The sequence below is a fragment of the Macaca thibetana genome, chromosome 2, assembly GCF_024542745.1.
Source record: "Macaca thibetana thibetana isolate TM-01 chromosome 2, ASM2454274v1, whole genome shotgun sequence".
NCBI classification, from domain to species: Eukaryota; Metazoa; Chordata; class Mammalia; order Primates; family Cercopithecidae; genus Macaca; species Macaca thibetana.
The window spans coordinates 56,874,065-56,896,933 of NC_065579.1; the positions used below are offsets into that span (position 1 = coordinate 56,874,065).

The 22,869-nt window shown below is 39.6% G+C and overlaps 1 protein-coding gene across 1 annotated transcript in view; it reads left to right on the forward strand.

The window, feature by feature from the left end:
* Window positions 1–22,869, forward strand: part of ARHGEF26 (Rho guanine nucleotide exchange factor 26) — a 136,853-nt gene that overhangs the window by 88,032 nt on the left and 25,952 nt on the right. The window contains exons 9-10 of the mRNA XM_050778226.1: window positions 8,693–8,782; window positions 16,710–16,864. Coding sequence (XP_050634183.1) covers window positions 8,693–8,782; window positions 16,710–16,864 — 245 coding nt within the window. The remainder of the gene's footprint in view (window positions 1–8,692; window positions 8,783–16,709; window positions 16,865–22,869) is intronic.

Here is a 22,869-nt window from a genome sequence, read left to right on the forward strand (position 1 = left end):
CACAAGGGGGGAACATCATACACTGGGGCCTAGTGGAGGATAGTGGGTGGGAGGAGGGAGAGAATTAGGGAGAATAGTTAGTGGATTCTGGGCAATACTTGGGTGATGGGATGAACTGTGCAGCAAACCACCACGTCACATGTTTACCTATGTAACAAACCTGCATATTGGGCATATGTAGCCCTGAAGCTAAAATAAAAGTTGGAAACAAACAAAAACTCCTGGGCTCAAGTGATGCTCTTGCCTTGGTCCCTCAAAGTGCTGGGATTACAGGTGCGAACCACCATCCTCAGCCTCTTGCTGCTTTTAGGAGCCTTTCTTTATCTGTGACCTTTGGGTATTTAATTATTAAATGCCTTGAGGTAGTCCTTTTTGGGTTAAATTTGCTTGGTGTTCTGTAACCTTCTTGTACTTGGATATTGATATCTTTCTCTAGGTTTGGGAAGTTCCCTGTTATATCCTTTTGAATAAAATTTCTACCCTGTCTTTCTCTACATCTTCTTTAAGCCCAATAACTCTTAGATTTGTCCTTTTGAGGCTGTTTTCTAGATCCTGTAGCCATGCTTAATCATTTTATATTCTTTTTTCTGTTATCTCCTCTGACTGTGTATTTTCAAATAGCCTGTCTTCAAGCTTCAAGCTCACTGTTTTTTTCTTCTGCTTGATCATTTCTGCTATTAAAGGACTCTGGTGCAGTATTCAGTATGCCAATTGCCTTTTTTTGTTTTTTGTTTTTTGTTTTTCGAGATGGAGTCTCACTCCATCACCCAGACTGGAGTGCATTGGTGCAATCTTGGCTCACTGGAACTTCCACCTACTGGGTTCAAGCGATTCTCATGCCTCAGTCTCCCAAGTAGCTGGGATTACAGGCACGCACCACCATGCCCGGCTAATTTTTTGTATTTTTAGTAGAGACAGGGTTTCACCATGCTGGCCAGGCTGGTCTCAAACTCCTGGCCTCAAGTGATCCGCCCACCTCGGCCTCCCAAAATGCTGGGATTACAGACATGAGCCACTATGCCTGGCCGCCAATTGCATTTTTTGGCTCCAGAATTTCTGCTTGATTTCTTTTAATTATTTCAGTCTCTTTATTAAATTTAGCTGATATAATTCTGAATTCCTTCTCTGTATTATCTTGAATTTCTTGAGTTTCATCAACACAGCTATTTTGAACTCTTTGCCTGAAAAGTCACATATGTGTGTTTCTCCAGGATTGGTCCCTGGTGCCTTATTTAGTTCATTTGGTGAAATCATGTTTTCCTGGATGGTGTTGATGCTAGTGAGATGTCCTTTGTTATCTGGGCATGGAAGAGTTAGATATTTATTGTTGTCTTCACTGTCTGGGCTTATTTTTACCCATCCTTCTTGGGAAGGCTTTCCAGACATGTGAAAGAACTTGGGTGTTGTGATCTAAGCTGTATCTGCATTAGGGGCACCCCAAGCAGATTCATATAGGTACCACCTTGATGGTCTAAGATCTAGAAGAATTCTCTGGATTACCAGGTAGAGACTCTTGTTCTCTTCCCTTACTTTCTCCCAGATACATAGCCTCTGTCTTTGTTCAGAGTCACCTAAAGATGGGGGTGGAGTGACACAAGCACCCCTGTGGCCAACCTCACTCTGATTGTGCCGGGTCAGACCTGAAGCCAGCACAGTGCTGGATCTTGCTCAAGGTCTGCTCTAACCACTCCCTAGCTACCGTCTGTTTATTCAAGGCCCTTAGGCTCTACAGTCAGGTGATGGCAACGCCAGCCAGGCCTGTGTCCTTCCCTTCAGGCCAGGGAGGTCCCCCAGGTCCCAGGTGGGTCTAGGGGTACTGTTTGTGAGTCAGGGACTAGAGTCAAAAACCTTAGAAGTCTAGCTGGTGTTCTGTCTGAGGCTGAGCTGCCACTCAAACCACAAGATGCATTTCTTCCTTTTCCAAAGACAGGGGAACCTCACTTTTTAGCCGCCACCACCCCAGGCCACAGGGAGTACTGCCAGACTACTGTTGATGTTCCCTTAAGGTCCGAGGGTTCTTAAGTCAGCTTGTGGTGAATGCTGCCTGGCCTGGGACTCACCCTTCAGGGCAGTGGGCTCCCCTCTGACCCAGGGCAGGTCCAGAAATGGCATCCAAAAGTCAAGTCCTGGAGTAGGGGACCCCAGAAGCCTGCTTGGTGCTCTGCCTTCCTGTGGCCGTGCTGGTACCTGAATCCAGGAAGTCTCAGAGGCTGACTCAAGGCCCTCAGCATAGTACCTGGGTATCCATGCTGTTTATTCAGGGCCCAAGGGCTCTTCAGTTAGCCGGTGATGAATACTGCCAGGACTGGATTCTTTTCTTCAAGGCAGCAGGTTCCCTTCTGGCCCAGGGTGTGTGTAGAAATGTTGTCTGGGGCCAGGCACAGTGGCTCACGCCTTTAATCCCAGCACTTTGGGAGGCCGAGGTAAGTGGATCACCTGAGGGCAGGAGTTTGAGACCAGCCTGGCCAATATGGCGAAACCCTGTCTCTACTGAAAATACAAAAAATTAGCTGGGCGTGGTGGCGGGCAACTGTAATCTCAGCTACTTGGGAGACTGAGGCAGGAGAATTACTTGAACCCGAGAGGTGGAGGTTGCAGTGAGCCAAGATTGCACCATTGCACTCTAGCCTGGGCGACAGAGCAAGACTCTGTCCCTGCCCCCTGCCCCCTGCCCCCCGCCCACAAATAAAAACAACAAAACAAAACAAAAAAAAAAACAAAGAAATGTTGTCTGGGAGGTAGGGCCTGGAACGGGGGCCTAACAACTCTGAACATTACCCTGTCCTGTTGTGGCTGAGCTGGTATCTAAGATGTAAGACAAAGCCCTGCCCATTTTTCCCTCTCCTCTTCTTAAGCAGAAGGAAGGGGTTTCTTTTGGAGCTCCAGCTGTGTAGCCTGGGGTTAGGGGAGGGGTGATTTCAGCACTCACTTGGCTGCCACAACTGGTGTCTCAGTATGTCATGTGAGCCCCATTCCATTGTCTCTGGGCCTAGTTCAGCACTAAGACTTGTCTTAAGTGTCAGTCCTTATGGCCTAAACTGCCTTTCAAGTTCTCTGAGAGAGACAGAGTGCTGTAGGCCTTGGTGGCGAGGTCCAAGCTCAAGTTCAAACTGCTGGGATAGGTGATTCCCTTCTGCGTAGGGCTGATATAAATACTCCATCTGTGTAGATGGGCATCAGCTGAGTTTGGTCGGATTTTTCTTTCTGCTCTAACAGGGCAGCACTGAGTTTAGTGCGTCACAGCTGCTGTGTTCTCTCTCCTGCAATGCCCAGAGATGCTCTCTGCAACATGCTGCTGCTGTAGGAGGTGGGGGCGGTGGGGGGTGGCATCGGGGGTTCAAAACTGTTTTTTCTATCTCTTCAGTGCCTCTTTCAGCAATATGAAGATAAAACCAGGTATTGAGAGCTCACCTAATTTTTGGTTCTCATGAAAGTGTTTTTTCTGTGTAGATAGTTGTTAAATTGGTGTCCTTGAAGAGGGTAGCAGGGAGGATGATCGGTGGAGCCTTCTATTCCATTATCTTAGTTGGCTTTGGGCCAATATATAAATATATATTTATATAAAAACATACAAACGTGTCTAAACTGTGTTGTTCAGTGCAGAAAATTAAGTTGCAGAACAATATAAATAGTTTAATGACACCTAGATAATAAAGTGTGTTTTTTTATATATGTATATATTTTATTGATATGCAGAAGTAGTCCCAGAATCATCCACATCACACTTTCAACCATTGTTAGCTGTGGTAAAGGGAGAAGAGTTTGGAGGGGAGGAAGTACTAAGGCTAAGTACAGCTCCGTAAGAATGTATTTAAGTTGACATTGGTATATTTTAACAGTGGATAAAGTGGCCAAGTGCAGTGGCTCACACCTATAATCCCAGCATTTTGGAAGACTGAGGTAGGTGTATTGCTTGAGCCCAGGAGTTCGAGACCAGCCTGGGCAACATAGTGAGACCTCTTTTCTACAGTAAATCAAAAAATTAGCCTGGCACACAGCTATCGTTCCAGCTACTCGGGAGGCTGAGGTGGGAGGATTGCTTGAGCCCAGGATGTTGATCATGCCATGATAGACCATGTGACCGTGATCACACCACTGCACTGCAAGCTGGGTGACAGAGCAATACCCTGTCTCCGAAAAAAAAAAAAAAAAAAGAAAATTGAGTACAATAATAAATGTATATTGCAGAGTATTTGGAAAACTTAGGAGACAGAAAGGAAAATGTAGCAGTAATTTTATCGCTTAAAGATGACTGTTGTCATTCTATTTTGTATCCTTCTGGTTGGCTTTCAATTTTTTCCAATATTAGTGTATGGCTATAAAGGAACACTTAAAAGAGGTCCCCCAACCTTTTTGGCACCCCAGACTGGTTTCATGGAAGACGATTTTTCCACAGACATGGGTGGGGTGTTGGGGGTAGGTGGTAGGTGGTTTCGGGATGAAACCATTTCACCTCAGATCATCAGGCATTAGATTCTCATAAGGAGCACACAACCTAGATCCTTCACATGCGCAGTTTACAATAAGGTTCACATTCCTATGAGAATCTAATGCTTTGACTAATCTGACAAGAGGAGGAGGCAGAGCTCAGGCAGTAATGCTCACTTGCCCACTGCTCACCTCCTGCTGTGCGCTGGGTTCTTGTAACCAATCCATGGCCCTGGGGTGGGGGATCCATGGTATATATGGTACCTGTTTCATTTGGCATTCTAAGTTGTGCTCCGTTGAACATTGTCTTACGTAAATGATTGTGCACATCTAACCATTTCTAAAGATAAATTTTCAGAAGTGGGTTTATGGGAAGAAAAATACAAGAATATTTTAAAGAATATTTAAAGGTATATAATGCCAAAGTGCCTTCCAGAAAAGTTCCTGTCCACATCTGCCAGTAGTATTTCAAAGTGTCTCTCTCACTGCATACTGCCAGGATCAGATATTCTATTAATCTTTGTGAATTTGACAGATCAAAAAGACTTTATTTGTATTTAATTTATGTTTCTTTACTAGTAACATTGAGAGAGGTGTGTGTGTGTATATATGTGTGTGTGTATATGTATATACATATACATATATATATGCTTCTGTTCCAAGCCTAATATATATTTATTAGGCCTGGGACAAAAATTGTAGTGAACCAAACTTAATAAAGCTTGGGCATAAATTGAAGGAAGGTCCAGTAATATACTGAGGCTGCTTTCAATAAAAACAGCAGAACACATATATCCAAATTAATGCTTGTCCCTTCAAAATACTGATTAAAATAAACTCCATTGATGACACCTTTGCTGAAGACATTTTAGGATCTTGGTTTTGGTCTGACTTCTGAAGCACTTTTGGTTTCTTTAGGATTTCCCTAGTGGTGGCATGACTCCAACTTTTGCCAATGGGCTCAGAATTTGGAAGTTTAAGAAATAAGGTAACCCAAACTTAATAATGCCACTTTTTCCTTTCATTTTATGAAGGGATAACTATTGGCCTGGTGTGCTGGCCCATGTATGTAATCCCAGCAGTTTGGGATGCTAAGGTGGGGTGATCACTTGATGTCAGGAGTTCAAGACCAGCCTGGGCAATGTAATGAGACCCCATCTCCACATAAAAGGGAGGGTAACTATAAATAAATTATTTCTTTTTTAAAAAATGACTTATAAACTGGCTCTGAAGGTGGTTTGTTTATGCAGAAACATTTGCAGAATATCCCATTGGGTGTTAGATGCTATGTTGGGCTCTGGGCTTACAATTACGGAAATTTTATACTCTCCGCTCTCCGGTCTTTTTGGAGAGGTAATGCCCACGTTGAGCACTGAAAGACAAGTAGGGGGATATAAATCCAGATAAGAAGGAGTCAGTCGGATGGAGTGTGGTGAAGGATGTTCAGACAGGGAAACACACATGCAAAAGAGGGAAGGCAGGACACAGCATATGCATCCAACATTTGGTAGGGTGAGGCCCCACATGGGAGCAGTGAGAGGTTAGGGATCAAGGAAGTAGGCACCGGATCATGAAGGGTCTTGCTAAGACTTTATTCTGAAAGCTTCAGGAAGCCTTTTAAGGATTTCTAGTGGAGTTGTTTCATGATCCGATCTGAACTTAGAAAAACTGACATCTTATTTTTGGAGGATGCATAAGGGTAGGGCAGAAGTGAGGAAAATAATTGAGAGACCAGTAATCCAGGCAGCAAGAGGTCTGAGCCTGAGTTCAGTGGCCAGGGCAGGTAGAGAGAAGTGGACAGCAGGACAGCATCATTAAGGAGACTTGGATTATATGTGGAGGGCAAAGCAGAGGGAGAGGTCTGAGTAGTCGTGGCCAAATTTTGGGGGAAAGTGGATGATGCTGAGGTGAGTCACGAAGATAGACAATGTGGAGCCAGGGGCAAGAGTGTGATGAAGGATATGCTTAGGTTTGGTCGTGCTGAATTTGAAATGGCTCTGGGACTTTTAAGAAGAGATGTCATGTAAATAGTTGGATCCAGAGCCTAGGATGTAGACAAAGTCTGGGAACATAGATTTGGGAGCTATGAACACATTCCCCAGGAGAAGTCACAAAAATGTGCCAAGCAGCAGGAGCCTGATACGGTGCTTGCGTTTCACTCTGATATGCCCTGTTCCTTTCAGGGTATTGCATTTTCAGGTTGCCCCTGTCTCACACCTAGATATTTTGGCTCTCAGCTTTGATCTGATATGGCTATCAATTCCTGCATCAGTGAACTCACAGGCCATAGCTAAAGATATGCTGTCATTGAAGACAGGTTTGTCCTCCAAAACTAAATACCAAGTGAGCAATTAGAAATTGTTTAAGTGCCCATCAATAGGAAATAGAATAAATATATTGTGGAAAGTCCATATAATTATTATAACATAAATTGGATCATATCATTTCCCCCACTGAAAGCCTGCTAGTGACTTTTTTTTGCACCTAGAATACAATCCAGACAGTTTAAGACCTTGCGTGATCTGACCTTGGCCTGTTTTGGCTTCATCCCATGCCACCTTCCTTCATGCCAGGATCTTCTTTGACTCACTCAAACAGTCACACACTTTCTCATCTCATCCTTTGCTCATGGTGTCCCCTCTCCGTGAACCATCTTATCATTTAGTAGTAACTACTTGTCCTTCAGCTTGCAGCTTAAATTACCTCTCAGGAGAGGGTCCCTTGGATCCCTCCCCACTTGCCACTCCCCTACTCCTCTGTGTTTTTACATTGTGGTCTCAGTCTATGATTTTTTTTTCTTTTTTTTTTTTTTGCCTTTTGTCTGCCCTTCCGTAAGGTTAGAGATTATGAATATTATAACACTAGTACCTGAAACATAGTAGGTACTAAATAAACTTTTTTTTTTTTCAATGAATGATATTTTAGCAGGGGAAATATTTTTGTCTTAATTCAAGCTGCTGTAACAGAGTACCATAAACTGGGTGGTTTAAGGAACAAGTATTTATTGCTCACAGTTCTGGAGGCTGGGCAGTCCAAGATCAAGGTATAGGCAGATCCAGTGCTTGCCAAAGGCTGGTTTCCTGGTTTGCAGATGGCTACTTTCTCCCTGTATCCTCACATGGTGGGGAGAGAGTGGAGAGAAGAAGAAAGCTATTCTGTCTCTTCTTATAAGGGCACTAATGCCATTCATGAGGACTCCACTCTCGTGACCTAATTACCTCCAAAGGCTCTGCCTCCTAATATTATCACATTGAAGGTTAGGATTTCAACATGAATTTGGGGGAGGCACAAACATTTAGTTTGTAATAATTGATAAGTGAAAAAAAAAGACACACAGCATAGAATAATCATTTCCAAAAATGAAAGAAAAATTTCTATACATATATGTGTGTGTTTATATCTTCATATAAACATAGGAAAAAAAGAGAAAGTATGTGGCCCAGTCTGTTTCCAACTACATCTGTTCGGTGGGAGTCGGTCAGGACCTTTTATGGCCTATTTTATTTACTTCTATATTATAATAATCATTTATTTATTTCTATAGTGGGCATGTTTATATTTTTGTAACTATATTTTTATAGTGGGCATTACCTAACAAAGCAGAAATATTAAAAATAAATCCAATTAAAATTTCCACTCCTTTTAACAATCACCTTTGTTTTTATGGCCAATGACTCTTACATGGGCATTTTTTTTTTTCAGGTTTTCCAGTTAATGAGAAATTTGAGATGCAAAATTCTTTTTGATTTAGACCAGTGAATGAAGATTAGGTACTCATTAAACAACTGTGAAAGTTCTTTGTAGATAATTTTGCTTTATAGATAATTTAGTGCTTCCAGTGAAACTGAAATGTAACTGATGGCCTTAGCTTGGCTATTTTTGAAGAATCCTTGACTGTCAGGCTCCCCTGTAAGACTTCCCTCTTCAGCACTCCGTTTACTGGCCACATGCTTTACATAGCACTCTGCTTAGATTTTGCCTTTGAGGATGGCCATCTCCCTTCAGCTGCTCTGATTTGGAAGAGGGGCAAGGAGTGCAGCTTTCCCTGAGATAGGGCGACCTTTTTTTCCCTTCTATCTTCACATCCTAATCACACTACTTCTAACTGGATGTGAATATCTTAACTGTGAAAAACTGCGAGTTCTCTGCCAGAAATAAGTCTCTAGGGCTTCCCAAGTGTTAATTATTTCCTGTTAGAGTTCTGATTTGAAAGTGAGGTTTCTCTCCTTGACCTTTAACCCTCATTACTCTTCTGTGTTCCCAGTTGGTTCGACTGTGCAATGAGGGCGCCCGGAAGATGGAAAGGACTGAGATGATGTACACAATTAACTCCCAGCTGGAATTTAAAATTAAGGTATTCTCGTACCTTGTTCATTACTGTTCTTGCCTAAGTTTTCTCTAAATAGAGAGAGACAGTTGAGGGCAACAAAGTAGATGGGAATTTGCTTTTCAAAGAAGGGTCATAAATTGATAAGAAGGAGTAGCAGATGCTTCAGGCAATTTGGTTTTGCTTGTACCAGAGCGACCTTTCTCCAGGCCCTGAAGCCAGGCATTATCTAAGAAGACTTTTTTGTTTTTTTCCAGGAAGACACCAAGCTTAGGGGAATAAACAAAATAATAGAATAGTGTAGTTAAAATAATAGAATTTTAGAATTGAAAGGAGATTCCTTCATTATTCTCAAAATGTTCTGAAAAACAGTAATATTCCATGCCCTGGACCAGTGTTCTCCTAAATTAAGTAAGGACACTCCTTTTCTTGTTTGCAAAACAGATCGTTAATAGGTAATTTTTTTCAAGATTGTTTTTCTCCCATAATTTTTTTGAATATGTGCTGCTTGTTATTCCTTGTCTGATACTGCTCTGGAGCAGATGACAAGATGAACAAAGAGGAAGAAAATGACAGTTAATGGCAAATCGAGGTCATGGCCATTCTTTTGTTAGCTCACCGGCTGAGTTTTTAATGGGAAGTGAGTGCTCACAATTGTGACTCTATTTAGTTTTATAACTTGTAAATGTCATTAAACCATTTTAAATGACTGGTCATGTTTTTCCCTAGTAAAAGTGTTTCTATTTCGTGCAGTCAAATTATAGTGATCAGCATTTCATGGTATTCTGTGAAGAGCAGATTCTCTGCCATGTCATGTAGTTTGAGGATTATTGCATGCTTGCTTTGGCAGCATATATACTAAAATTGAGGATCACTGATACAGTACAGCTACACCCTTTTGTTTTAAGAATAAGGAAAAGAGGCCGGGCGCGGTGGCTCAAGCCTGTAATCCCAGCACTTTGGGAGGCCGAGACGGGCGGATCACGAGGTCAGGAGATCGAGACCATCCTGGCGAACATGGTGAAACCCCGTCTCTACTAAAAAAAAAAAAAAAATACAAAAAACTAGCCGGGCGAGGTGGCGGGTGCCTGTAGTCCCAGCTACTCGGGAGGCTGAGGCAGGAGAATGGCGTGAACCCGGGAGGCGGAGCTTGCAGTGAGCTGAGATCTGGCCACTGCACTCCAGCTCGGGAGAGAGAGCAAGACTCCGTCTCAAAAAAAAAAAAAAAAAAAAAAAAAAAAAGAATAAGGAAAAGAAACCCAGAGAATAATTGTCTGCACAGTCACTTGGCTAGTGGTGATAAAATCAGGACTAAGGTCCAGACGTCCTGACTTGCAGGTCAGTGTAAACTCTTCTACTGTAACATTCTGACGGTAAGGGTTTAGATGCAGAAACACAAACTGTAAAAGGGAAGAAGATGGGTATTTGCCAAAAACCAGACACACACGCACACACATGCATGCATGCACACTTTAAATAGTTTTAATATTCTTGTACAGACGTTTACAGCAATTAAAAAACCCATCTTTCTCCTAGTTCTCAATATCTCGTTCTCTCTAATTTGTTTCTAAATATTTTGGAAAATATATCTGACAAGTTTGTTTTTTGTTTTTTAATTTCCTCCTTTTGAAAGATGAAAAAAATCCCTAACCATTTTTCTTTTCCCTTCTTCACTGAAACTCAGTTGGTATAAGATTACATTAAGAAACTCTGTCCAGGCCGGGCAAGGTGGCTCATGCCTGTAATCCCAGCACTTTGGGAGGCCGAGGTAGGGATCACCTGGGGTCAGGAGTTTGAGACCAGCCTGACCAACATGATGAAACCCTGTCTCTACTAAAAATACAAAAATTAGCCGGATGTAGTGGCGGGCACCTGTAATCCCAGCTATTTGGGAAGCTGAGGCAGGAGAATCGCTTGAACTCTGGAGGCAGAGGTTGCAATGTGTCGATATCTCACCACTGCACTCCAGCCTGGGCAACAGAGCAAGACTCAAAAAAAACTCGGTCCAGAACCCAAAATTAATTTGTAACTGAAAAATACTAACCCCAAGGATCATTAAAATAAGTGATTAACATCAATTGAGTTCATGAATTTCGGTTGGTTGTTTTCTTTTTCATTCAATGATTAAAATATTTGCAAGCCTAAAGTATAGATTTACAGTGGAGCACTTAATTTAGAACACTTAGAATTACTAATTAGTATTAATTGGAAATACTCGTAAAATCTTAGGACCTTATAACACTATATGAATAACAGTGGACGTTCCTATTTAATTTATTTTAATGATGATAAAATGGAGGTTCAGTGAGGTTAAATGATTTATCCAAGTGTACAATGGCAAGTATTGTAAGAATACAACAGATTTACTGAGCATCTTCCATGTGGAAGGCAGTAGATAAACAAAAACATGGTCATCCCTCCCCTCATAGTCTAGTAGAAGACTGCTGAAAATCAAAGGAGTCAGCAAAGTCTACAGCTATCACAGTAGCTAGAAGACTATGGAAAGTACTGGAAATGGAAAGGAGATGGACAGCTCTAAGAGCAAGAGACAGGCTGTGGGGCTTGGAGCAGTCTGGCAAGGCTTCATGCCAGAGGTGTGTTTGACCTGAATCTTGAAAGGTGAGTTAGGAAGGGTCTCAGAGCAGAAACAAACGCACAGTTTCCACTGCTGTGGCCCAGGAATTGTAAGCAATTCAGGAACTGTGGGTAGACTTGGGGTGCAAGAGGAGCAGGGCGGAGCTGCGGTAGCAGGCAAACGCTCATATGGACATCCCTGTGCACCAAGAGGAGGAGCTGAGTGAGGTCATTTGGGAGCCACTAAAAAGTTCTCATTAGGGAAGTGACACAATCAGATGTGTGTTTAGTAAAGACAACTTCAGCAGTGGGGAAAGGCTTTTCCAACTTACTCCAAAGCCAGAAGTCATTAAAAGAAAAAAGTCCAATTTATCTATATAACTTTTTAAAAATTTTCTCTATAGGGGGAAAAAGACCATGAAAAAAGTGCAAAGGCAAATAGCAAACTGGAGACAAAAATAGTTACAACTCACATATAGACAAAGGGTAAATATCCCCAATGTATAAAATCAAAGTGATAAGAGAAGACCCACTAGTCTACAAGCCAAGGAGCACCAAAGATTGCCGGCAAACTACCAGAAGCTGGGGGAGAGACCTGGAACAGATTATTCTCTAGCACCTTCTGAGAGCCTGGCCTTGCTGACACTTTCATCTTAGGCTGTCTTCCAAAACTGTGAGACATAAATTCCTGTTGTGTAAAACAAAGAAAAAAAAATACCACTAGAAAGTTGCAAATTAGAAAACTGCTACCAGAAAAGGAAACCCAAATGATGATTAAAGTTTTGAAGATGCTTTATTTCACTCAGAAGAAAATTGCTATTTGAAGACTAGCAAATAAAGATAATGAACCTCATCTTTTGGATTTATAAATAATTCAAAAGTTTGATAACACATTTTATTGATGGAATTGGAGAGAAAGACATTTTTATATGTTGCCGGTGGGAAAGATTGTTCCACTCCAATGGTGTGCAATTTGGCAATAACTATCAAAACTACAAATGCAAGTGACTACAACTCAGCAATTTTACTTCTAAGAATTTATTCTACAGATGTACTCATCAATGTATAAAATTATACACACACTGAGCGTTGTTTGTAATAGTGAAAGATGAGGAAAAACATCTAAATATCTATCAAAGAGGACTGATTAAATAAATTATAGTATACCCAAATAATGTGATACCACTCAAAAGAATAAAGGAGAATTTTAGATACCTATATGGAAATCTTTCTTATACATTATTAAATGAAAAAAGTAAGGTTTAGATATAAAAAAATACAATTTGCTTTTGCAGATGAAATCTTTGGACAGATGCAGACGAAACTAGTTATTGGTCATTACCTGTGAGGGGCAGTGGTCAGGGAGTGGGTCTTGTCGGGTTGACTGGGTGGAGAGCCACCCACTCACTCAGATAGGAAATTCAGGAGGAGGAACAAGTTTCAGGGGAAGGTAATGAGTTCTATTTTGGCCATATTTGTTTTATGGTATGGCTATAGGTGCTACTACTATGAGAATATTGGTTGCAAATTTACTAAGTAGTGCCATTTTCATATTTATCTGATTTAATTCTCACATGAACCCTGTAAAGTACCCTATTATTAACTTCATTTTATAGATGAAGAACCTGAAGCTAGAGAGATTAAATACTTTGCTCAAGGTTATACACGAAGACGTTATAAAGTCTAGATTCAAATCTTTGACTCTGGAGTCCACATTCTTAACAATGACTGTATAATAATATGGTTATTTTTCTAATTTGGAGGAAAGTAAATTTTGTAGGGCGTGTGTGTGTGTGTGTGTGTGTGTTTCATTTTCATTTCACACGTTTTTCATTTTTAATTTTGCTTGTGATTTCCTGGAAGACTGTCAAGTGCTAAACTGCAGTAATATGAGAGGAGGTAGAAAGCATCGCTGGATTGGCACTTTGGAAGCTAGTATAAAGTTAGAGCACAGGCTCCAGAGCTGGCCTGCCTGAGTTGCTGTAGTATACTAGCTGTATAACCTTGGGCATCACTTACCTTTTCATGTCTTGGTTTTCTGAACCCTAAAATAAAGCTGATGACAGTACTTTTCCTCATGGAATGATTTTGAAAATTAAATTCTTTAAGAGATATAAAGGATTGAAACAGACCTGATTTGTAGTAAACAAGCAGAAAACATTATTGAGATGTTTTATCAGAATATTTAAATAGATGTGGATGCATTGAAGAGTGAATGGGATGTGAAGCATTTGAAGCAGGTTAGACTTTTCATTCCAGAAGCTTGACTATCAAGAGGATAGGGTAGTGATGATAACTAGAGGATACACAAAGTCAAGGGACCATTTTAGTGATAGTCTTCAGGATAGTTTGCAGAAAGGGAGCCAGGAGGGAGAGAATACTAATGAGAGGGGAATAAATCAAGGGAATAAGGCCTTAGAGCTGAAAGCAGGGTGTTGAAGACAGTAGAGCTTATCCTCCGAGATGGGAGGAAAGAAAATGATGGTTGTAGAGAAAAAGCTGGTCGCTCAACCAAGATCAAAAACCAGAGATTAGTTTGTGTCTCAAATCCAGTGTTTTTTCTCCACTAGAGAACAGCTTTCTTTAAAAGTTGCTTCTACAGAGTTGGGAAGAATTTTTTTTTTTTTTTTTTTTTTTTTGTCCTGCGATGGGTTTGACCTTATGAATAAGCACATGGAGAAGTTGAGGGTTCTCAGGCTGCATTAGGAGACATACATTCAGTGTGGTTGAGTGGAGTGGTGGGATGTTAATTGACAGAAGGCTTTGCTAGTTGCCATTTGGGGGCCTGGCTGATGGCCCCCCAGTGGAAATATAAGAAAAATCTTTGTGTAATAACGGACAGTTTGGTGATTTCCCAAAAATCTAAACATAAGAGTTACTACTATATGACCCAGCAGTTCCACTCCTAGGTATATATACCCAAGAGAACTGAAAAGAGATGTTCAAAAGCATATACACGAATCTTCATGGCAGCATTATTCATAATAGCCAATAAAGTGGAAATAGCTCAAATCAGTGGAAGAATTGATAAACAAAATGTGATATAGGTATATAGTAAAATATTTAGGCACAGAAAGGAATAAAGTTCTGATATTTACTATGTGGATGAACCTTGGAAATATTATGCTAGGTGAGAGAAACCAAATTCAAAGATCACATGTTGTATAATTCCATTTATATGACACATCAAGTATAGACAAATCCATAGAGTTAGAAAGTAGATTAGTGGTTGCCAGATGCTTGCGGGAGGAAGAGTGGGGGATGACTGCTCAGTGAATATGGGGTTTCCTTTTGAGGTAATAAAAATGTTCTGGAATAATGGTGATTATTGAACAACACTGTGAACATACTAGAAACCACTGTATTCTATACCCTCTGAAGTGGTGAAATGGTCAATATGTCAATTTCATGTTATGTAAATTTTATCTCAACATAAAAAAAAAAATTTGCTGTTCAGCAGCTCTTTCTTTTCTTGCTGCCCCATAAAATTAATTACATTTTATGCCAAGGCTCGTTTTCTAGGATTCTAGGTAATAGAAAAAAAGAATGAAAAGTCTGTGCTCTGTAGGCATTGCATCAGTACTGTTTAGGATATATCTTTGTTCATGAATTTCTTTTCTAGTTTCTGGTTCACACCTTGATTCTAGTCTCAGCACTTCTGTACTAGGGGAATTCACTCATGCTCACTTTGGGCTGTTCTGATTTCCTTTATTTTGATCATTTTAATGTCTCTTCTTTAATTAAACCTATCTGAATGAGTTCAGTCTTCTAACAATAAATTTGAAACATAAACTATATATAATATTGGATTTTTGGTTTCAAAAGAAATATAGATGTATTGAAAACTATTGTCAATTTTAGGTGTTTATAGATAGAAATTCAGTTTTGCCCCTAGTGGAGTATGAGGACTCCATAAAAACTAATCTGTTTTAAAAACAATAAAACAATTGAAAAATCTCTGTTTCTCCACCCCCTAAATCAGAACAGTCACAGGGCAGCATGTACACTGAAACTTAACCATAATACTGTCCTTGGTTCATCTTGTAGGGTTACACGCAATAGCAAGATAGTCCTGTGTTTCCTGTAATTACGGCCCTTCAGCCGGACCTACCCTGACACAAGGTGACCTCTTGTATGTGCTGCCTAGTCTGCCGGAGTTATCTAAGCAATCTGTTGACCTTTAAGGTCTCAGCTGTCTCTGTAGGGTAATTGTCTGTTTTCGAGATTTTGGGGGTTGGGAACTTCATGAATTCCCTTAGCAGCCAGTTTTGAAAAGTTTGGGGTTCGCCATGATCTTTTATCTTCATTTTTTGGACCTTCAGGAAAATAGTATATAAATGATAAGCAATCTTCTTTTAAAAGCTCTTTATAAAGTTTAAAATAAATATGAAATCCTTTCTTAGACTTCTCATTTCCTCTCTAATATCCTCAATTTCCTTTAGCTATTTATAATTATTATTTCCTGAAAAGGGTGATGTTTGATTGCACCACATTTCTGCATTATATTTTGTGTCCAAGAACTTTTGCTTATTTTATGGATGTAGTCTTTTAAATCAGATTTTTGGCAGTAAACATTTCTGGTAACTTAAAAAAAAAAAAAAAAGAAGCTTTCAAAGGTAAGGATTGTTCTGTAGTTTTGAGAGTTTTCCAGTTGGCTTGTACAAGACAATAAAGAAAATAAAAAAGCAGTATGCTAATTGTTTGGATACAGCCTTTTCTATGATATAATGATTATGATGGATTATTTTGGAAGAACCTCATTTTCACAGCCAGAAAGTAGTATGATGCTTTCAGGGACAGACTTCCATGAAGAAAGCTACCATGATCTTAAGAATAGGTGTTCTCAAGAATATGGCTAAATAGATAATTTGTAGACAAAAAAGCATGTAGGTTTTTCTCTTGAAAGAAACCTTTTTAGTTCATAAAGTAAATGTAGACTTTTATATTTGTCTCATTAACCTACAGTTGTGTTTTTCTGTATGTTTAGATTCTGATTTGAGATATTTAAAATAACCAGTTGATTCTGATAGATTTTATTACTAGGCTTTTCAATTTTAAGTAACTCCTTACTTTCTTTTTCAGTTGAGAGTTAATAGAAGGGTCATGGTTTTTTATTGATCCAGTAACATTTTCTCATTGAGTTTTAGTTTCATATTGGGAAGTCAGTAGTTTTTTATAGTAGAAGATATATTGTTCTTTTTCATTTTTTCTTGAATTTTCTGTACTTCTATATTTATAGTTCAGTTTTATATGCCTATGAAACAATGATGCATACTATGATAAGTATCATTTGTTTGAATGCACGTTTTAGATTTTCCTTTCAGTAATCTTAAAAGGATTTCAATTTGGCTTTGGTCACTGAGTTTTTCTCCTTTTGTAGCCTTTTCCTTTAGTCTCCTCTTCCCGGTGGTTGGTAAAAAGAGGTGAATTGACAGCCTATGTAGAAGACACTGTGCTTTTCTCAAGAAGGACATCCAAACAGCAAGTCTACTTCTTTCTTTTTAATGACGTGCTCATTATCACCAAGAAGAAGAGGTAAGTCTTTATCTGGTGTTGCTGACTAGACACTCCAGTTTTAAAGTTCTGTAATTCAGATGCCTGTTAGGGTGATCATTCTTTAAAAGCTAGAGATGTTGAAAGTATAGTTTCTACATACTGAATCATAATTGCATCTGTGCTTCATTTTCTTTGAATTGCTTATATAGTTCAGACTTGAATCATTATCTGCATCATAATTCTTGCCAACCTCTACTGAGCCACTGTTCTAAGCATTTTACACATTTACATCACATAATTCTTATGATATCTCTGAGAAGGTAGCACTGTTTTTATTCTCAGTCAGTGTTTTTCAGATTCCTTCTACCATAAAATTTTTGTGTAAAACAGAAAAGTTGGTCCAGTTGAGAACAGGCTGGGGAGCAACTCTAGTGCTCCTTTTAACTTAATTTAAAATGCACTGCTTTTCATGATTCTTATTCTAAAATATTCCCCTGTGGCTGGGAAGGTGTTAGCCATACTCCCTTCTGAAGGGAATAAAGTAAATCATTTGATTGGCAGAGTGTTTGTTCTTCTTACTCCAGGCTTCTAGTTGTGTGTTTGTGTCCAGCTCTAGTGAGATGTCCATGAAGAATATTGTAGAAACCTTTTCTTTCCAGTATTTCTTCTGTCAAACTGTTCCTGTTCTACACACATACCCCCCGTCAGCTCTGCCTTTCTCTAGGGAACATACTTTATTAAATGCACTGAATACATGTAAAGTCCTACGTAAATATTCCGTCTTTTCTAGAATATGAACTTAGAGTGAAAACATAAATCTGTGGGCTGTGATTTCCACATATGAGGGAAACGATGGTGGGCTGAATTGATGTCACGTGGTGGGAGCAGGGGTGGTCCTGGAGTGCAATTTAGGCAAGGTGAAGAGAATTATAGAAACACATTCCTATGAAAATACAAAATAAATGTCCAGATGTATCAGAAATAATTAAATGCTAGTTCTGAGCTGCTGACTTTGTAGCTTGAAAATTCAAACTAAATTAAAACAGATTGAGTTTTTCTTTTTGCTCCAGACCATATTATGAATTATTTCAGTTGAGTGGCTGTCCAGCTGAAATGAGATGTTAGTATGTTCTTCCCTGAAAAACCATAATATGACAATGATACATACATTAAAATTCTGATAATTATTTTTCATACTTAGGAAAATACTGTTTCCATATCTCCAAGGAGAAATTATTTCTCTTACCTGGAGTAGTCTAAATACTTCTAGTAGCTAAGTAATTGTTTTTTTCTTTTTTTTGAGACGGAGTCTTGCTCTGTCACCTGGGCTGGAGTGCAGTGGCATGATCTCCGCTCACTGCAAGCTCCGCCTCCCAAGTTCAAGCCATTCTCCTGCCTCAGCCTCCTGGAGTAGCTGGGACTACAGGCACCCGCCACCACGCCCAGCTAATTTTTTGTATTTTTAGTGCAGATGGGGTTTCACCATGTCAGCCAGGATGGTCTCGATGTCCTGACCTCGTGATCTGCCTGCCTCAGCCTCCCAAAGTGTTTTGATTACAGGCATGAGCCACCGCGCCCAGCTGTAAATTTTATAAAGATGGGAGAAGAATTACAATTTTTATGTTTCTGTGTTTTGTTGGTTTCCTATGAGATAGCATTTTTCCTTGGCTTTCTCCAGGATGTTTTGTTTGTAGAGGAGAGTAATTATATATGTCTCTTCAAATGCCAGAACTCTTGACTTTTAACATCTTCCAGCTGTTGAAATATTTGTTCTGTCTCAGTGGACCTAGAGCTTTAACTAAACTTTTGATTTAAATGATAAAATGTACACTGACAGTACCAAGCCAAGTTTAAATATAAATGTAATTTCGATTATGATGACTTTGGCGACTTAATGAAAATATTAAAGGTATTTAAACCAGTACAGTGCAACTTTTGTTCTTGAATTTGCACAGAACTACTCGGTAAATATAGACTATTGAAAGTCAGAATTATGGTAGATGCTCTTCTACTTAGCAGTATACTTTGCCCTTCACAGATGGTTTTGCCATTGTATTTAACATTGCTCTCCTAGCTATTCCACATTTATTTTCTCAGGTAAATTTGAACTTGCATTATTAGTAAAACATAGAGCAATGCCACTGGGAGTCTTTGAGAATTTTTTTTTTTTTTTTGGAGACAGAGTTTCGCTGTTGTTGCCCAGGCTGGGGTGCAATGGCGTGATCTCTGGCTCACTGTAACCTCCGTCTCCCAGGTTCAAGTGATTCTCCTGTCTCAGCCTCCTGAGTAGCTGGGTTTACAGGCATGTGACTACGCCTGGCTAATTTTGTATTTTTAGTAGAGACGGGGTTTCTTCATGTTGGTCAGGCTGGTCTAGAACTCCTGACCTCAGGTGATCCGCCCGCTTTGGCCTCCCAAAATGCTGGGATTAGAGACGTGAGCCACCTCACCTGGCCTTTTTCTTTTCTTTTTTTTTTTTTTTTTTTTAAGAGCAAGATATACAGCTCCAGTGGAGAGGACAACCTGAGTACCTAACTTGACCTTTACCAAAACTAGAATTTTCTTGCCTTACCAACTAGTTCATTGTATTTCTAGGGTGTTCTTAGGTAATAATATTGGAGACCTAATTGTTTATGACCTGAATATATGGTGAGGTGACATGCAGACCACAGAAGCTTGATTAACAGACTTGGATAAAAATGTACAGTATGCCTGACCGTATTTACATTATAGCGTCAAGGAGGTGACTGCAAATGCTCTGCATGCCAGAGGCAACAGTAAAGGAGATACAACAACCCTGAACCAGGCAACAATTTAGGCTCGGCCACAAGTTACAGATAAGGAAAATCACCTGTGCCAGTGCTTGAGGACTGATCTATCCACCCACTGCCTAATTCTAATTCCAGGTTTCAGTCAAGGAACTTAGCCGCTGGGGTTCCAGTGGTTTTCCTCTTCAGGGAGGTTTTTCAGCTACTGGGAAAGGCTGCTCGGGAGGACAGTTACTCGTCCTCCTCCGATCCAGACTGGCAGAAGTTTTATGCTGAGCGCATTCCATAGATTGCTGAGGTGTGTGGCCCCCTCAGCTTCACAGTGCATGTATCACTGCTAGTGCTTGTAAAGCTGGCTTGATGAGTGGCCATGACGTTGTCTTCGTTAACAGGAATTTTCACTTTTTTAGAAAAGATAGTTTATTTTTATTTTTATTATTTTTTTTAGAGACAGGACGTTGGTATGTTGTCCAGGCTACAGTTCAGTGGCTATTCACAGGCAAGATCATAGTGCACTGCAGCCTCACACTCCTGGACTCAAGCAGTCCTTCCACCTCAGCCTCCTGAGTAGCTGGGGCTGTGGACACATGCCTTGGTCTTTAAAAGTAAGTTTAAAGTTTTCATTAGCACTGGCTGCTAGTGAGTCACTCTACTAATAGCCTGGTTCTACCAAATTTCAAAAGGATACATGATCGACTACTCTGGATGAGGGATGAGAACATGAACACTTTGGTATTTGAAGCTTTGACTGGAAGTTATCTGGGTACAGCAAAAGCAGACTTCTCAACCTCGGCACGATTGACATTTTGGGGCCTGATGTTTCTTTGTTGTAGAGGGCTGTCCTGTGCAATGTAGGATGTTTTAGCAGCATTCCTCGTCTCTATCCACTGTTTGCTAGTAGCAGCCCCCTTGCACCCTAGTTGCGACAATCAAAAATGTCTCTGGACGTTTTTGCCTAATGTCCCCATGGGGCAAATCCCTGCTAGTTGACAACCACTATACTAGCATCGTAGTAAACTAAACTAGCTTTGCCTTTGGAGTAGTGAAGCTGTGTAAATCTATCAGACTGGCACAGCAAGAATAGTAATATTGTATTATAAAAGTAATTTATTGTCAAGTTATACTTCTAGATTAACAAATAACATTATGATATCCAATATGTGCCTAATAAAAACTTATTATAATAAAGACTAATTACAGACTATACCTTCATGTATAACCTTATGGTCTAAGTACTGTTGTCCCTAGTTTTGAAATACAAAACTGAATCCAAGACCTAACTAGGTTCAAACTCCTAAAAGGTTTATTTTGTAAGATATAGTCCCTTCTATATGGCTTAGGTCTTCTCTACCAATTTCACCTGAAGCTAAAAGCAAAATTTTCCTTCCTTTATTAATTTCCTTGCTGTGTTAGTTTCCTACAGCTGCTGCATCAAAGTGCCACAAGCAAAGCGAGTGGCTTAAAACAGTCAGAATTTATTGTCTCACAGTTCTGGAGGCCAGGATTATTTCCATTTCACAGATGAAGATGCTGAGGAAAAGAGAGATGAAATGTCTTTTCAAGGTCTTTCAGCAGAGCCAGGATTCTAATCTGAGTCTTTGTTTCCATAGGCTCAATTTCTTTATGTTCATTACTGCTTCATTTTATTTTTCTAGAATATTTCACTTTTTCCCTCATCCTATAAAGTTATTGGGGGAAAAAAAAAAGCATAGAAACTTACATCTTTTTTTGGTTTTTGGAGAAACATCTTTTCCAAAGTAAGCTTTTGAGTATTTTTATAGTTCTATTGGTTGTAGGAGAAAACTAGAACCAGTACCAAATCATATTTGTGAGTCTTCCTCTACCATTATTAGCTAATCTAGCATCAGAATCCGGGGAAGAGTTTCCCTTTGATAACATTTCCTTCCTGCAGACATTTAAGACAGGAGATTTCTACTTCCTGATTTCTGGTTCCATAAATACTGTGTATATTGACATAGTGTGAGCCCCATGTTACAACTTTCTAAGTTTTATAAAAAGGTTTTCAAAATTTTTAATTTTTTTTCAGGTTTTATAAAATTTTCTGTAATAGCAAACTACTAGGTCATTATCATAAGGGCAAGGACTTAAGTTCAAACTTGGATTTTCCCAAATAGTTTGAACACCCAGTGGCTTAAAACTGTGCAGGCTCCCTTGAAAGGTTCATGGCCTGGTTTGGTTCCTTTTTTTTTTTTTGCTTTTTCCATGAGAATGCTCTTTCCTATTATAGAAAGCTGGAAACCACCTGATACCTGTCTTCTTCTGGGGAAGTTAAGAGTATCTTGGCTAAAGGAAGGGCAGTAAGAATGATTGAAAGCTCCTTTGTTCCTGGAACACATGAAGCTTGGTTATTTCTGACCATTTTGGAATTGAGTTCTAAATTCAAGATAGCAAGATGGGGTGGAAAAGAAATGAGGGCCCTGTTTCCTTTTTGCTTTTCTTTTTTCTTCCACTGTCCTATGCACCCTTGATTCCTCTGATGTTACAAGGTGTTGTTTCCTCTGCGTCTATAAGGAGAGTTGGCATTGCTGTTAAGTGTTGAAATCTGCCACTACTGAGAAGCACAATATCGATGTCTGGGGTCAGAAAGAACTGAGCTCAAATCCTGGGTAAATTACTTCTCATCTGTCAGAGCCTCAGTGTTCCATCTGTAATATGGGGATAATAACATCTTCATCATGGAGTTTCTGTGAGAATTAATGAGATAATGCACATAAAGCTCTTACTAGAGTGGATATGAATAGTCCTGCTAAGTAACTGATACATACTATCATTAAGATTATTTTTGGTATTATGTTTCTCTCTCTAAAGATTTTGCCATAAATCAAATTATTGCTCTTCTACTTCTAGAATATTTTATTGTTTTAAAAAATGATTTTCAACCTTTATGTAATTGCTACATAGCTGAAGTTATGGCTCACTCTAGGACCAGACCTGAATGTATGGCCTCCAGAGCACGAGCAGTTTAGGGATAAATGACTTTAACTCTGTGCCTTTCCCTCCTCAGGAAAGCCATGTCAGGCGGCAAGTGAGTGAGGAAAAACTATTGGTCTATTTTTATTCTTTTATAAATTGGTGTAAAGCATGTATACACGTTGTAGTAGCAGTTTTGTTTTTATTTTTTGCACTGTTCCTCAGTGATTAGGAGACACTGTAACATTGCTGCTGAAAAATGTGCAATAAATAGTATATTTTTCCTTTTTATTGATATAAGTCAGTGGTATGGTACTCCTGACTTGGAGTGTGTGGTGGCTTTAT